Source organism: Podarcis liolepis (assembly GCF_965112155.1).
Source record: "Podarcis liolepis genome assembly, chromosome: 1".
Classification (NCBI taxonomy): domain Eukaryota; kingdom Metazoa; phylum Chordata; class Lepidosauria; order Squamata; family Lacertidae; genus Podarcis; species Podarcis liolepis.
Genome location: NC_139554.1, coordinates 50046949 through 50062017, shown reverse-complemented (window position 1 = coordinate 50062017; position 15069 = coordinate 50046949). Strand labels below are relative to the sequence as shown.

Genomic DNA, 15069 nt, shown 5'->3' with positions numbered 1-15069 from the left:
GCTTGGGGCGTGCGGAGCTCAGCGCGCCCCAAGCTTCTGCGTGCCGGCAAGGTCTCCGCTAGCGTGGGAGAGCCGCGCGCCTCTCCCAGGGCTAGCGGACCCCTGCGCTAATCCAGAAGCTTGGGGCAAGCTGAGGTCAGCGCGCCCCAAGCTTCTGCGTGCCGGCAAGCAGTCCGCTAGCCCTGGGAGAGTCGCGGGGCTCTCCCAGGGCTAGTGGATTGCTGCGCTATACCAGGAGCTTGGGGCGTGCTGAGCTCAGCGCGCCCCAAGCTTCTAGGTGCGCGCAAGCAGTCTGCTGCCGCCCCAAGCCTCGCGCACCCGGCAGGAGGTCCCACCGGGTGCGCGAGGCTTGGGGCGGCAGCGGACTGCTTGCGCGCACCTAGAAGCTAGCAGTCCGCTGCCGCCCCAAGCCTCGCGCACCCGGCAGGAGGTCCCACCGGGTGCGCGAGGCTTGGGGCGGCAGCGGACTGCTTGTGCGCACCTAGAAGCTAGCAGTCCGCTGCCGCCCCAAGCCTCGCGCACCCGGCAGGAGGTCCCACCGGGTGTGCGAGGCTTGGGGCGGCAGCGGACTGCTTGCGCGCACCTAGAAGCTTGGGGCGTGCTGAGCGCCCCAAGCTTCTAGGTGCGCGCAAGCAGTCCGCTGCCGCCCCAAGCCTCGCGCACCCGGCAGGAGGTCCCACCGGGTGCGCGAGGCTTGGGGCGGCAGCGGACTGCTTGCGCGCACCTAGAAGCTAGCAGTCCGCTGCCGCCCCAAGCCTCGCGCACCCGGCAGGAGGTCCCACCGGGTGCGCGAGGCTTGGGGCGGCAGCGGACTGCTTGCGCGCACCTAGAAGCTTGGGGCGTGCTGAGCTCAGCGCGCCCCAAGCTTCTAGGTGCGCGCAAGCAGTCCGCTAGCCTTGGGAGAGCCGCGCGGCTCTCCCAGGGCTAGCGGATCGCTGCGCTGCACCAGGAGCTTGGGGCGTGCTGAGCTCAGCGCGCCCCAAGCTTCTAGGTGCGCGCAAGCAGTCCGCTGCCGCCCCAAGCCTCGCGCACCCGGTGGGACCTCCTGCCGGGTGCGCGAGGCTTGCAGACACTCGCCCGAAGCAGGGGGAGCCCTCCCGAGGGCTCCCCGTGCTTCGGGCGACAGGCTGCCGCCCCAAGCCTCGCGCACCCGGTGGGACCTCCTGCCGGGCGCACGAGGCTTGCAGGCATTCGCCCCATAAGACGCACCCCGATTTCCTCTTCATTTTTGGAGAGGAAAAAGTGCGTCTTATGGGGCGAAAAATACGGTAAGTATGTTTGTGTAGATGACAAAGTCTAGTGGTTAACAATATGTTTGGGCTATGACCTAGAATAAGAAATAGACCTTCCACATACCATTTTCACTCTGTGTATAATATTGAACCTGTAGGTGGAATTTTGGTATCATTTCCTTTAAACATTACCTCCATAGATCTCCTGATGCTTTGCTGCAAACTCAAACGAGTTTTTTTTATTATTGCATAAAAGTCTTTTGCAGCCAGCCAGAGTTTGGATGGCACATAAAATGGTTGCACACTTGTGTAACTTCTACTTTCATTTTGTGAAGTCCTCTACTCAGGATGAAGACAGATTTAATATTGAAACATGATGTTTGTCAGGCACCTCAATTGCAGTGCAAACCCAGCTTCCTCCTAGTTTTGCAGTGCCCCTTCCAATATTTTTACTGAGTTTACAGTATTTATGATACAAGTGACCACAAAAGGCATGAGAAATTCAGGAGGGCATCATACCTACTCAACTGTGATCTTACAGATGTGTACATGAAAGATGGAAAAACGAAAGCAATTTTTACCACAAACAAACAAACAACAATAATTACACACTAGTTTTGCAGCTGAAATGATATATGCGCATATCAGTGAATGGAATGCCAACCTTGTCCCTCCATAATGCTTCAAGCAAGCTGCTCCCTCTCTGCCTTTATCTTTTGAAAAGCACTGCATGGTTGTTCATTTAAGCACTGATTCATCTCTTGGTTTTGCTTTGCCTCCATAGTAACAGTAGGGCAGTCTGACTTCTGAGAATGCACCTCCTTTTGGCAGCAGACAAGGTCTGACATCCAATTCTGTCAACTAGGAGGCGGAGCTTCTGTTATTTCCAGACGAACCTTATCTCAGTGGCATAAGGCAGGATCCCTCAGGAACGCTCGTAAAGGGCTTCCAAATTAGACATCCTTCCTATCATAGAATTTAATAAGCTCCATGCATAAACCGTTTACGCAGAGCCAGTCTTTGTAGAATTCAACCTTGAAGAGCAAAGGTATGTTTTAAATCAGGGCAGTCCAACTTTTCATATCAACTGGGCCACAAGAATACTTTGACACAGAACTCTCAGGCTGCACACTTCCTTATTGGATGGGGCGAGGGGAGCTAGGCTATAATATCATGCCCTCCCCCCCGGCACAGCCCTCACACTGCCTCCCCAAAACTGGGAAAGCACAAACTAGGATTTGGGAATGAGCAAGGAGGACTCTAGGACTCTATCAGAGCCCTCACGCCTCCTTCCCAAAGCCCAGCTTCACCCGGCTCTGGGAACACAGCACCAGGGCTGGGTGGGGGTGCTAAAAGATGCATTGAGGGCCACATATGGCCCTTGGGCCACTCACTTGAGTGCTCCATTTTAAATGCAAGTAAGGGCACTGCAGATAGGTTCCACAGGTGGAAAAAAATTACAGCTGTATTTGAGGCTGAAACAGTGGGCATTCTTTAGCCTTATATGTGTGGATGAGATAGATGAATCACCAATTTCAAGGCATCTATTGGAGCTTTCTATAATTGTTCTCGAAGTAAAGGAACTCTAAGGTATACAATAAATACAGTTCGGAGACCTTTAATTACTCAAACCTTCACTGTTGTCTTTCCTAATGTCTTCTAGGCTCATGAGATCTGCTACTCGGTATTGTGTCTCTTCTCTTATGTGGCTGCAGTTCGTGGGAAAGAAGCAGAAGGCAAAAGCAAGCCACCTCGCCCAGTCTCCAGCTGATCAACACCACCACTGGAAGTTCATTGGCCTGTAATACTCCCTTTTCTATGGCTGTTATTGGAGCTCACATAACCATCTCTTATGAAAACTTGTTTGTTTATCTATGGCCCTGCAAGTCCCCTTTACAAAAGTCAGACTTAACTATTCATTTGTGTGCTGAAGCTGTTCTTCTCCAGCACTTCTTGGCATCCTTTCTAGAACTGAGTGTGGTCTGCTCTGGCCATGCTCTTGGAATTAGCTGTCCCAGACGATTTGCTCACATGAGGTTCGGCTCTCTTTATTTTACAGTGATACCATTGTTTGACTTTTTATTTATTTATAGAATCAAGCCTCTGTTTTCATATTTTCTGTTATGTATGCAATGAAAGCAACTCAGTGTTGCCTGGCTCACCCGTTGTTGCTGCTGCTGCTGCTAATGTGCTTTACTGTACATTATTTTGTTCCTTGCTCTCCAGACTTAACTTTGTCAGCATGGAATTCCTTTCACGCGGCCCTTTTTTGTCTGCAAGCTGCTCCAACCCATTCCACAGAAAGGCATGGTTGTTTGAGAGTGGAAGCAAAACTACACACATGTCTGGTCATTGTGTCTTCAGAGGAATGGGTGGAAATCAAGGCACAGGAAGGACGATGCAGTCCAGTGTGCATGTACTGTACATATTCTTTTAAACAGGAGACTAACATTTTGCTGACATTCCAGTTCAGTTCCGTAGTACATGCTCATAGTGATAGACTTCTTCATGGTAAACGTCTATAATTAAGTGAAGAAAGGCAAATCTCCACCACCACCACCACCACCACCACCACCACCACCACCAAAATCAACACAGTGCTATTGGTTAAATCATTACATACTCACATAAAGCTTCAGTATTTAGAGCACCCTCTAATTCTGTTGTATATTGTTGGAAACACATCAAATCATAAAATGGTTGTGAGGATGCAAATGTTTGTCCATAGCACTGTATATCCTCATTCCAAGTCTCCTTTTAGCCATTGCTTCTGTCAAATTGTACATGTATATTAAATAATTTTGCAAACACCGTGCTACTGTGCAATGAAGCCTCCCTCCCAGGTAAAGTATCATTTGATTTTTTTATTTCTAAGTAAGCTGGAAAATGAATATTTAATATGCCTTTTATTTTTTCATGGACTGTACTGGACTCTAATGCAAACATGCACCAGGGTACTTGAAGGAGAGGATCTGCAGTATATAACAAACTGTAGAACATCTGACTGACTTCTCTGACTCATATTGGAGTACCATATGAGTTCACAGGGTTTATTGGCAATCTGCCTCCAGAAATCATTGGGATTGTTCCATTCAGCTTGGTCTGTGTGGCTGTTGAATGGACTGTGTATTATGAATGAGTTGCCAGGGAGGGAGGGAAGATGTACATATTTCAGCCCCACATCTATTTATAGAAAAGTGTACAGTTGTGTGAATGTGAAAATAAACTACCATTAAACGACCTTGACTCTTGTGGTTTGAACTGCATTAGTTTTGCTTACTGTTTAAAATTTAGTGATTTAAGTTTCAAATAAAGCCAAAACATGTGACAGAGGAGGCCCTATATATTTATATACTAATAGTTTTCATTATCTAGCCAAAAGAGCACTCTCCTTGCACAAGTGGGAGGAATAAACAGGCTTGAGAGAAATCAGCCATATGAAATGATTTCATTGTTAATTCAATAGCTAACAATATAAGCAAAGCTGGCAAATATTTTATACCTGCATACATTCCATATGATACTCTCAGCATAATTTTGTATAATTTTTAATTTTCTGTAACAGTTTGTATTATGTATTCCATTGGCAGTTTGGGAGCTTCAGAGAGAGAGAGAGAGAGAGAGAGAGAGAGAGAGAGAGAGAGAGAACTTCAGATTTGTATTGATTTTTATTGATTTTTACTGATGCCTCCCCCTCTGGCTTCACCCATGGATTGTCAAGATGGATTCAGGGAATAAAAGCCATAGCATACATAAAGAGAGTCTGTGTAGAAAGTTGAGCTATTGCTCCTGCTTTGGAGTTAACTCTGTCTACATACTTTCAAACATTTTTTTTATCTATAACTGTGAAGGTTGTAAGCTTGATTTTTCTTAAAATAAAACTTGAGATAGCTATGAAGCAGAATTTTGTTTCAGATTCTAGTTTTGGTCTATTGTGAATTAAATAGTACAGTACTAGCAGTTTATTAGTTTGACCTTCTCCTAAAAAAATACTATTTTCCCTGAAATGTTGCTCTTTTATCTGAAATTTATACAGAATATGTCATTCTAGGTCTTCTGGGGTTTTGGAATGGATGTTCTAGCAGCAACTAGGCTGCAAATCCTCCATATTTTGTCTGGATTCTATCCCATTCTCTTCAAAACAGGGTACCCACAAAGGAGGACAGTACTTAAAGCTTATGGCCATGTTCTGAATTGTATTGTTGTGAATCTCTGGTTGTCTTTGATCATAGGAAAGGAAAGCTGATTTCTGGCTTGCTCTTTTTCTTTGGACTGTTACATTTTCTGTCTTTTATTAAGCCTGGGTTAGTTTACTTTCTTGGACACTAGTTGTTTCTATTTCCCTTCCTACCCTCCTGAAGTACATTATTCTCAGTAAGGTTTGTTGCTTATTTGCTGGCTGAGTATCTTAAGTAAGGGTTATTTTAAGACTTTCTCTATTGTCCGCCTCTTTGCTTGGGCATGCCAATTCAAGCTCAGGGATAACAGATGGAGGCTGCAATAGTTAGCACTTTCAATCTTTCACCACTTCAAGTCATTTTAGGATGTGGTCCTTATGTATGGTCTTCAGAAATGGGATCCACTTACTCGACTGCTTTGCTGTCCTAAAATAGATGTCTCTGCTTTGAGTGGCACTTCAACTATATCAGTAGAGCTTAAATGCATTTGAGTTTCCTCTAAGAAACATAATATGGAGTCCATGTTGGTGTTGCAAAAACAAGTGAGATTATGCCTGCTAGAACTGACTTGTGAGTTTTGGCAACAAAACTCTTCCTCAGGCTGAGTGTTCAAGAAAAGTAAAAGCAAAAAGGATGAATGAGAGATGCTTCTGTGCAAGGTACAGCATTAGCCTGGCCCTTCTTGTCTGCAGACTTTTAAAAAAGTCTTATGCTGGTAGAAAGTAGCAGATGGGGGCAGTGTGATATTTTCTGAGAAGGATTGGGATTTTAGCCTTAATCCAATTACAGTCAAACCATCTAACCAGGGTTTCAATTTACACCAAGGCTGCAGGGATAAAGCAGTAATGGAAGATTGGTTCCATGTCAAAAAAATATACAAACCATAAAGGGGGGGGAGTGTATTCAGGATAATGTGTGAGAACTATTTAGAAATAAATAAAAGGAACACACATTCCTTTATACTTTGTTTCAGAGCCTTTGTGTGACTTGAAAATCTGTGATGTATTTTGAAAGCTGAATCGTGTAAAAGCAATACACTCTTGGTCCAGGAACATTACAGACCTCAGAATTGTGGCATTCAAAACAGCCCTTGTCTCTAAATAATATTGTCATTTTCCTTCTCTGTTCTGTTCTCACATTTGAAAAGGGGGGTGGGGGTGGGAGCATTACCAGTTTGAAGGCTTGATTGAGGAGATAAAGGGTGCTTCCAGGCTGGGCTTTAATCTGCAAACAGGTCATTGATTACAAATTTTCCCTGGAAAATTCAGATTAAATAGGGAAAATATGGGCTGGCATTTTTTATGCCAACAAAGTCATGTGAATGATGGGGACGGATGGACAAAAAAACACTGCATGCCAGAGGAGCACTGATATCACAATAAACACCCTTTGGTTCTTGTATAGATGATAAATATTGGGTAGAACTGTGCAGCTCCAACTCCTGGGTTAGAGGCAAGTGGACAGCCCTCCTACTAATTGCATGTCTAGACTATTTTACTATAATGTTGACCTTGTCCTGTGTTTTTTGAATTGTTGTCTTATTTGAGTTTATTGATACGTTTTGTAACAAATTGTTATGCATTTTCATGACAAGTTGCTGGTTGATGACCACTTTGGGCACAGTTAACTATTGAAAAGTAGTGTTACTTTAGTCTAAATCGAAATATAGGTACAGGGCACTGTTTGGTGGTTCAAAAAGTGTCCATACCTTAACATAATGAAGTCTGTTAGTATTTTCTTCAGTTTCAGGAGTGGGGGAAAATGATCTACAGCCAAGGGTAAGCCAGGCTGGAGCACATCTAGGTTCAGAAGTATCTATTTCCCCCCATTTCATGAACATACTCCTACCCTGGGAAGGTTCTGTTACTCAGTATCAGGAGTCAGCAAACTTTTCTGCAGGGGGCATGTCCGCTGTCCCTCAGACCTTGTGGGGGGAGCCGGACTATGATTTTTTTTGGGGGGGGGGATGAACGAATTCCTATGCCCCACAAATAATCCAGAGATGCATTTTAAATAAAAGGACACATTATACTCATGTAAAAACAGGCTGATTCCTGGACCGTCCATGGGCCGGATTTAGAAGGCGATTGGGCCGGATCCAGCTCCCGGGCCTTAGTTTGCCTACTCATGCTAAATAGCTTGCAAAAGCTATATTTTAATATACGTGGGTTGTAATAAAAGGAATTATCTCACTTGTTTGGTGACTAACGACTATGTTAGTGGCACTAACAACAGCTTGGAGTGGGGAAAAGATTTAGACTGGGGAGGAGAAGAGAGCCCATTCCTTATCCTCCATGTAATATATACAGCCCTGATTTTTTCTGTTCACAGTTGAGTAGAGCAGCTAAATGTCCCCCCGATAAAATTCTTAGCCCTTTGTATATATATGAGTGGCTGGGGAAACCCAGCCAGATGGGTGGGGTAAGGTGAAGGTAAAGGTACACCTGACCATTAGGTCCAGTCGTGGACGACTCTGGGGTTGCGCGCTCATCTCGCTCTATAGGCAGAGGGAGCCAGCATTTGTCCGCAGACAGCTTCCGGGTCATGTGGCCAGTATGACTAAGCCATTTCATAAATTATTAAAATTATTATATAGAATTTAAAATACTTTATGGATCCTGGAGATTACCTAACCAATCTATCTACATAATATGAATGAACTGGTATGCTTCAAAGTTTCCCTTCTATCATCCAAATGACAATGACTGTAAATAAATAGCTATCCAATTCTACAATTGAAAGGCTTCTGTGTTTAAAATGTTCCTAAGGCTATATAAAACTTTATCAGTTGTAATTAATACTTTTTTTTTACAATTCTTTTGGTTTAAGTGATTATGTATTTAAGAAACAGAAGTGCAACATTTGGTTAGGGTAATACTGTACAGCAGCTTCTCTGTACAGTTGTTTCAAGAGTGTCCATGTAAGGAAGTTGTTAACCAATGGCTATTTCGCTTGTGCATGTAAAGTGAGCTAAAACTGGTGCAGGAATTGGCTGAGATGCAAAATGATTGCCTTATCACTGTGCTATGGCCACAGCAAAATGGCATGTTAAGTGCCGAGCCGAGAAAAAGCTTTTGAGTTCTGCCAAGAGCGGTTTTCTGTATATCAACATTTTGTAGGCATCACTAACACCAGCCAAAGAGGAGAGGAGAAAAAATAAACCTAGAGGAATTTCTCACAGGTCCTTTAAGTTATGCAACATGTTTACACCTACAGCTGTGTGGGTACAAAAGAGAACTGGCCAAGGATGAGTTTTCTGTACTTTTCCATTAGGCATCTGCAGGGGCTGTTTAATGCAATAGGCTTTGCCCACCTACCTAGTAACAATGTCTCCAATATCACATACACTCCCAATTCCGTAGTGCCATGACTTATTTAATGGCATATATAATGCCCATAATATAGGGCTGATTCTGTCTGTGTTGCACCAATGGAGCCTCAGAGGTCCTTCCTTACTCAGGTCCCCATCTCAAAAATGGGACAAGTTGTGACTAGATAGGGTTTACTTTGTGGTGATGTCCCAGATTTTGGAATTCCCACCCAATAATAATAATAATAAATAATAATAATTTTATTAATTATACCCCGTCTATTAAAAACTTCCCTAAACAGGACTGCCTTCCGATGTCTTCTAAAAGTCAGATAGTTGTTTATTTCCTTGACATCTGATGGGAGGGCGTTCCACAGAGCGGGTGCCACTACTGAGAAGGCCTTCTGCCTGGTTCCCTGTAACCTCACTTCTCGTAGTGAGTAGTTAGTCTTGCCTGGGAAACTTTTTATTTTTGCAGGCATTTTAGATTTGTTGGTTTAATGCTAACTTTTACTGTTTGTGCTGTGGCTGTGCTGTTCAATTGGTATTTATTATGTTTTCAAATTCTATTTTAAGTTGCTCTGAGAATCCTTGGCATTGAAGAGCTGAGTAACAAATCAAATCATAGGTTAGAATCATAGGTTAGATGCTAAAGTAATAGATAGAGTTGCATTCCTTTCCATAACTTTTTGTACAGTTAAACATGTAACAACACTGTTTTCTTCATAATCTCCAAAAAGATACCCTGGGGAGGCGGCGTCATGCAATATAAATTTTATATGAATGTAATCAATCAAGACCATTCATACAACTTACATGAAGGGTTATTGACCTAAATTAGAATAAATAATGTATAATATAAGCACAAAGGTGAATGTTTTATCAGCACAAGATTTCTGCTTGCTCAATGGAATGTTCTCCTCCTCCATATACTCCCCCAGTCTGTTTTGGTTGGGTTCCCCAAACCCTCTGGAGCAGAGGAGGAGGAGGACAGGAAGTCCCATCGTACAAGTGGAAATTCTTGCTCTCATTGAACAGCATTCTACTAATGTTGGATTGCAACCTTAAACATTTTGTTGCAATGTTATGATTTACTCTGGTAGAAACTAATGAGGCATAGCGGGATACACACCTATATCATCAAAAGCTCTTGTTTTAATGTTTGTCATTCTAAATCTATTTCTCATTGTTCTAGAATGAGGAAAATAAGCTACAGTAACAGTGCAGATTTTCCTGTGCCTTTAGTGCAAGGGAGGGATCAACTCAATCCTGTGTTGCACAGAGTTGTTCTTCTGACTGCCGCTTTCTTGTTTTGCATTTTGTATATTGAAACCAATTTTTTTTATCAAAACATTGACAGCTAGTGAAAAGAATTCTAGAAGGGAAGCTTAAGTGAAGCAGGAGACTTTCAGAAAGAAACCACTGTGGATTTTATTTGTTTCACTATATTAAACTATAATGCTTAACTTAAATGAATAACAATAGGCAATGATACAATTATGTTTGGCATATTATGCTACCACAGAAAAAATTAACCTGCACGACAACACAACCAGAAACTCTCAAAAAGGGATTGTGAGTGGAAATCAAGGGTACTGATTATTTAAGTCTTTTAATTCAGACATTAAGTGTGGTGCTTTTGAGGATACCGATGCCTCTACTACCACTGGTATTCAGTTGTTGCTGAATAAGTGACTATCCTGGAGGAGGCTCCTTGCAAAGTGCTGCCTTATCCACGAGAGTGTCTCCCTAAACTCAAAGCTGTGTGTGTGCCAGGGCTCCTCTATTTGGGATTAATGGAGAAGGATTTGCTGGTGCATTCCATGTGCACATGTGATGGTCTAGAACAGGCTGTTAAGAATTTTTTTACTAAACAGAATTAAGAATTTTGTGTTGCAAGGTTTGCCTGGTTTTGCTTGGCAACAAAATATTCTCTTTTCCCCATTGCACACTTGACAAATGAGACACTGAAAGACGAGTAGTTACTTAGATAATCTCAGGTTGTCTTTTATTCACTTATTTTATGCATTTCTGCTATGTTCCATTCCCAGTATGACCTGAAAGACAGAATGAAGGATTTAGTGCTGCAAGCAAGCATGTATGATGTTTCAACAGTGAATTAATACTTTCCTTTTTTTTTACTATAGATACCATGACTCCTACGTTTTCATTTAGCTAATAAATTAGACTACTGCAAAGCCTAGTCTACATGGAAAGTAGAATGAAATAGTGGAGAGAGTGGTGCCATTTCAGACTGCAAGTGGGGAATGCCATTCTTGAATACTATTCCACATAAAAAAGCACCCTGTAAGCTAACACATCAGGGCCCTGTCCCTTCTGTATGGATTTTCTATTTGCAGAGAGATGTAGCTTTTGTTTGTTTGTTTTTTGGTGTAGGGGAGTATTGAAAACCTGCCTTACATGTGCTCTGAATTAGTACAGTCTAGTCTTCTACCTTATTGGACGGCATCTGTAGGCACATTCTAACTTTCCTGAGAGTGAGCCCTACAGGAAGCATAGTGCTAGTACAGCTTGTGTTTCTGGGAGCCAGAAGCCAGAATTTGTAAATGAGTAGAAGGTTTTGTGTCTGGTCTTTTATCTCTCTCACTCTCCATCCCTTTGCTGCTAAACCACTTGCTTCAGAAGCATCTGATTTCTACAGAATTACTTGCCTCCACATCTGGAATTGATGACAGCCATTAGTTCAGAATTCTACTGTGGAACTGCAGAAAGCAAAAAGAGAAATACTAATTGACAATGCTGCAACCAGACGAAGTATATTTTCTTCTTAACAATGACTATTAACTTGAGTGTCCCTGATCCAGAGGACTGTGAGCACAATGTGAGCTCACTCACTGTTGTAATTGCATTTCTCATAATGTTGGATTTAGCTAGGTAAAACTGTTACAGCACAATCTCTGTTTTTATTTATTTATAAGCAGAATTTCTATACTGCCTTATTATAAAATATCAAGGCAGGTTGCAGCAACAAAATACAAAACACCATTAAATATATATATATATAGAATTATTAAAGTGAATAGTTAATTGAACCCCTTCTAAAAAAGGCATGGGCATAGCAGGGGGGGCAGCTGCCCCCCTAAATAAATCAAAATCAATACAAATCTGAGGTTCTGCTCCCCCAACAAAAATCCTGGCTATGCTCATGAATAAAGGTATTCAAGAGATGCTGGAAAGTCAAAAGCGAGGGTGCATCCTGAATCTCTGCTGGGAGAGGGTTCCACAGCGTGGGACTGGTGACATTAAATGCTGTAGCCTAGCTGAGGCCAGCTAGGCCTCTGTAATCTGGGGGACAGCCAACAGCTCCTCCAGATATGGGAAGACCTTCTACTTTGTGTGTGGGTAAAGTACTGTACTCTCCCCTACCCATCATGTTTTATCCTGACACAGTCATCTTTATCCAGCAGTTGACTTGCTTGTGCAGTATGGGATGTCACTGGATACAGGTAAGGTGGCCTATATAATATGTGAATGGAGTGGGGTCAGCATAATTGAATACTGTCTTCCTCAACCCTTTATTGCAAATGAAGATGCACACAATACATATCCATGTATCTTGCTATGCACAGAAAATAGACATAGCCCCGTATACATTTTGGGAGCACCGCCCACAGCTTTGTTCTCTGCATGTTACTGGTTGCTACAACCCTCTTCTGTGGATTGGAATTTGCATAGGAAAGCTCCTATGAAACAGTGCTGAAAGCTATGTAAGCAAAGTTCAACAATGAGTAATGTACCTACCTGGCTCCAAGACAGACTAATAAACTGCAAGGAAGCATCTAATCCAGTCAACTCTGCATTGGTTATGCTCAACATTCACTCCAGCTTCATTCCTACTTGAGTCATGGAAGAAACATTGAAGCTGTCTTTTGACCCCAAAGGAACCCCACTAGTTAGCTATTGTTGTTTAAAGGGACCCCTCAAATGTTGGAGACACTTTTTTTTGCTTAAGCTTAGAGTACTGAGTGTGTGGCATCCTCCTTATTACCTCTGACATCCAGCCGGCACTCTATTTCAGCTTCACCGCATTCATTCACAGCCTTGCAAGTGTAGAGGCCTCCATCAAATGGGCTGGGCTTCCGGATTTCCAAAGTCAACACTCCGTGCTTACTAAACATGCGGTATTTGGCATCTCCAGAAAGGTCCACTTTGTTTTTGAACCAGAAGATTTTTGGCTAAGTATATGATAATAGGAAAAGCAAAAATGAAACATGGGGTGAGGGGTACCACCAACTGATAGAGTTTATTTTTAACCAGTGGAATACCTACATTTCTTTGAACCTTATAAGAGACAAATGTTTCACCTGAGCAGCTTTGTTCCTTGCAAAGTAAAAATTATTGAAACGTGCAGCTGAAGAAGACCTGGGGATCTGCTGAGGAGGTGGTTCCGGCCCACCAATGCCTCAAAAAGGGGAGGGGAGTCCATCAGCAGGAAAGCCCTCTTCCTATTAGCCCTCTTCAGTCAACAGATACCACAGGACATTTCATTGGCTGTATCCAACCACTTTCTATTATGTGTCAGTACTGTTCCTGCAGCCCACTCTAATTCCACCCCCTGTTCTTTTCCTGCTGCTCTCCACACAAGGTGTGCAGGCTCTCTGCTCTTCCTAGACATGTAATGTTGTAAGCTGGCCTGGCACCTGATAGTGAAGGGTGGATTATAGTAGCAGCAGCAGCTGCGGCTAATATTAATTAATGTCTAGGCTGACTTCTGGTCCTGAAATCTTGCAATATCAGCACATAGGCTCCCTGCAGTTAAGAGTATTTCACCTGCTCTCTCTCGAGATCTCCCTGCTATTTAGCAGCTCTCCTCAACCCCACCCACCCCATTTCTGGTCCACCTGCCTGTAAGCTCCCCCCCCCCCGCTTCAAAAATATAATTTATTCAGCCAAGTCAAGTGGAATAATGGCATTATTTGCTCACTAAGGGTACCAATGTTCCCCTCGCTCACTTAACTGCATATTGAGAAAAGAGGTGTGTGTACCTTTGGGCTTCCTCTTACAGCACAGCTGAGCGTAGCATTGTACCCAGAGATCACAGAGCGATCTGGAAGAGGGTGAGTGAATTTTGGTGCTTCAGAGAAATCATGTTCTTTGTAGTTGGGGGGTTTATAATCTGTGCCTGTAGTTTAGGGTGGGTAGAAACAAAGTCAGAAGCACACTTATTTTAATCTTGCCCATGATTTAACATAATTTGAAAATTGGCAGCTGAAATTGTACTGAAATATTAAGAACCGGGATGATATCTTCTGCCTGTCCTTCAGGGTTTTGTTTTGTTTTTTTATAAAGAGAAGGAACATCTTCTAAGGTTCTCTCTCTTGACATATCAGCGAGGCAGCAGCCTTTATTTAGAACATGGGTAGGAGAACCTAATATGAATGGGTTGGGAGCTCCAGAGCATTTCCCCTTTCCATCTGTGTTCTATCACTGCATCCCCCTTCATTCCAGGTCTCCTGCGCTCCTAGCTGAAAAAGCAAGAGGGCAGGAGACTCTAGCACTCTCCACTCCTAAATTCCTCTGCCCCCCCACCTTATACCTCTCTGCAGCATTCACTCACTCACTCACTCACTTCCCCTGTCCTACTCCTTGATGCTGGCTCTCTTCTCCTTTTCCCTGTAGGAATGAATGCTGGCCATTTACATCTAGCATTTGGAGCATCAATAGGGCAGGGTCTCATCCGATTCCTATCCCCTGTTGGCTCTAGCCATTCAGAATCACACTTGTTTAAGGTCTCATTGGCGTGGCAGAAGGTTCGGAACTAGCTGTTACTCTTCCCACATTGTGCTTTCACACATTCCTCCCACATCATGCTATAATAAGCTTTGGAATTTTTTGAAATTCTGCCATTTATATTTATGAATGATAAATTTCAAGGCCAAATTCTACCTTGCATTACAGATTAAGAATTGGAATGTGTTAGCCTTGTTTGCATTTGCTGATTGCTGTGAGTTTGGCAGGCAACTATCAAATACTAATGGTTATTGTATGTTACTTATCAAATAATGTAAGAACAAAAAGTTCCATTCCATGTCAGCTGTCAAAGACCAAATACAATGGCATGCTAATCATCAAATACCACCGCTTTTGAAAACTACCTTCCAGGAAACCTGTATTATTTCAACACATATCAAGGATCTTGTCCACTTGTCTCATGTCTAAAAGCACAGGTCTAAACAGTTTTCCCATTACCTTACTCTTTCTCCACGGAAAACCAGCTCTTAGCTGTAAATTGGAGCAAATTTCAATCCAAATAAGCCCTGAATTGCCATTTGCTCTGAATGAGTGCTAAAGAGCCGTTTTCCCTGGGAGGGGTTGGAGGAGAAGCAGC

The 15069-nt window shown here is 43.0% G+C and overlaps 2 protein-coding genes across 50 annotated transcripts in view; one reads left to right on the top strand and one right to left on the bottom strand.

Annotated features, from left to right (window-relative positions):
- MADD (MAP kinase activating death domain) overlaps positions 1–4470 on the top strand; it is an 83312-nt gene extending 78842 nt beyond the window's left edge. For all 49 annotated transcript variants that reach the window (XM_083459578.1, XM_083459577.1, XM_083459605.1 and 46 more), the window contains one exon: positions 2896–4470. In XM_083459578.1, the coding sequence (XP_083315704.1) occupies positions 2896–3003 (108 nt within the window). In that variant the 3' untranslated portion in view covers positions 3004–4470. The remainder of the gene's footprint in view (positions 1–2895) is intronic.
- Positions 4471–10702: 6232 nt separating this feature from the next.
- The window catches only part of MYBPC3 (myosin binding protein C3), a 65466-nt gene continuing 61099 nt past the window's right edge, over positions 10703–15069 (bottom strand). The window contains exons 30-33 of the mRNA XM_083460090.1: positions 13727–13863; positions 12730–12916; positions 11393–11443; positions 10703–10777 (exon numbers count right to left, since the gene is read on the bottom strand). Coding sequence (XP_083316216.1) covers positions 11433–11443; positions 12730–12916; positions 13727–13863 — 335 coding nt within the window. The 3' untranslated portion in view covers positions 10703–10777; positions 11393–11432. The remainder of the gene's footprint in view (positions 10778–11392; positions 11444–12729; positions 12917–13726; positions 13864–15069) is intronic.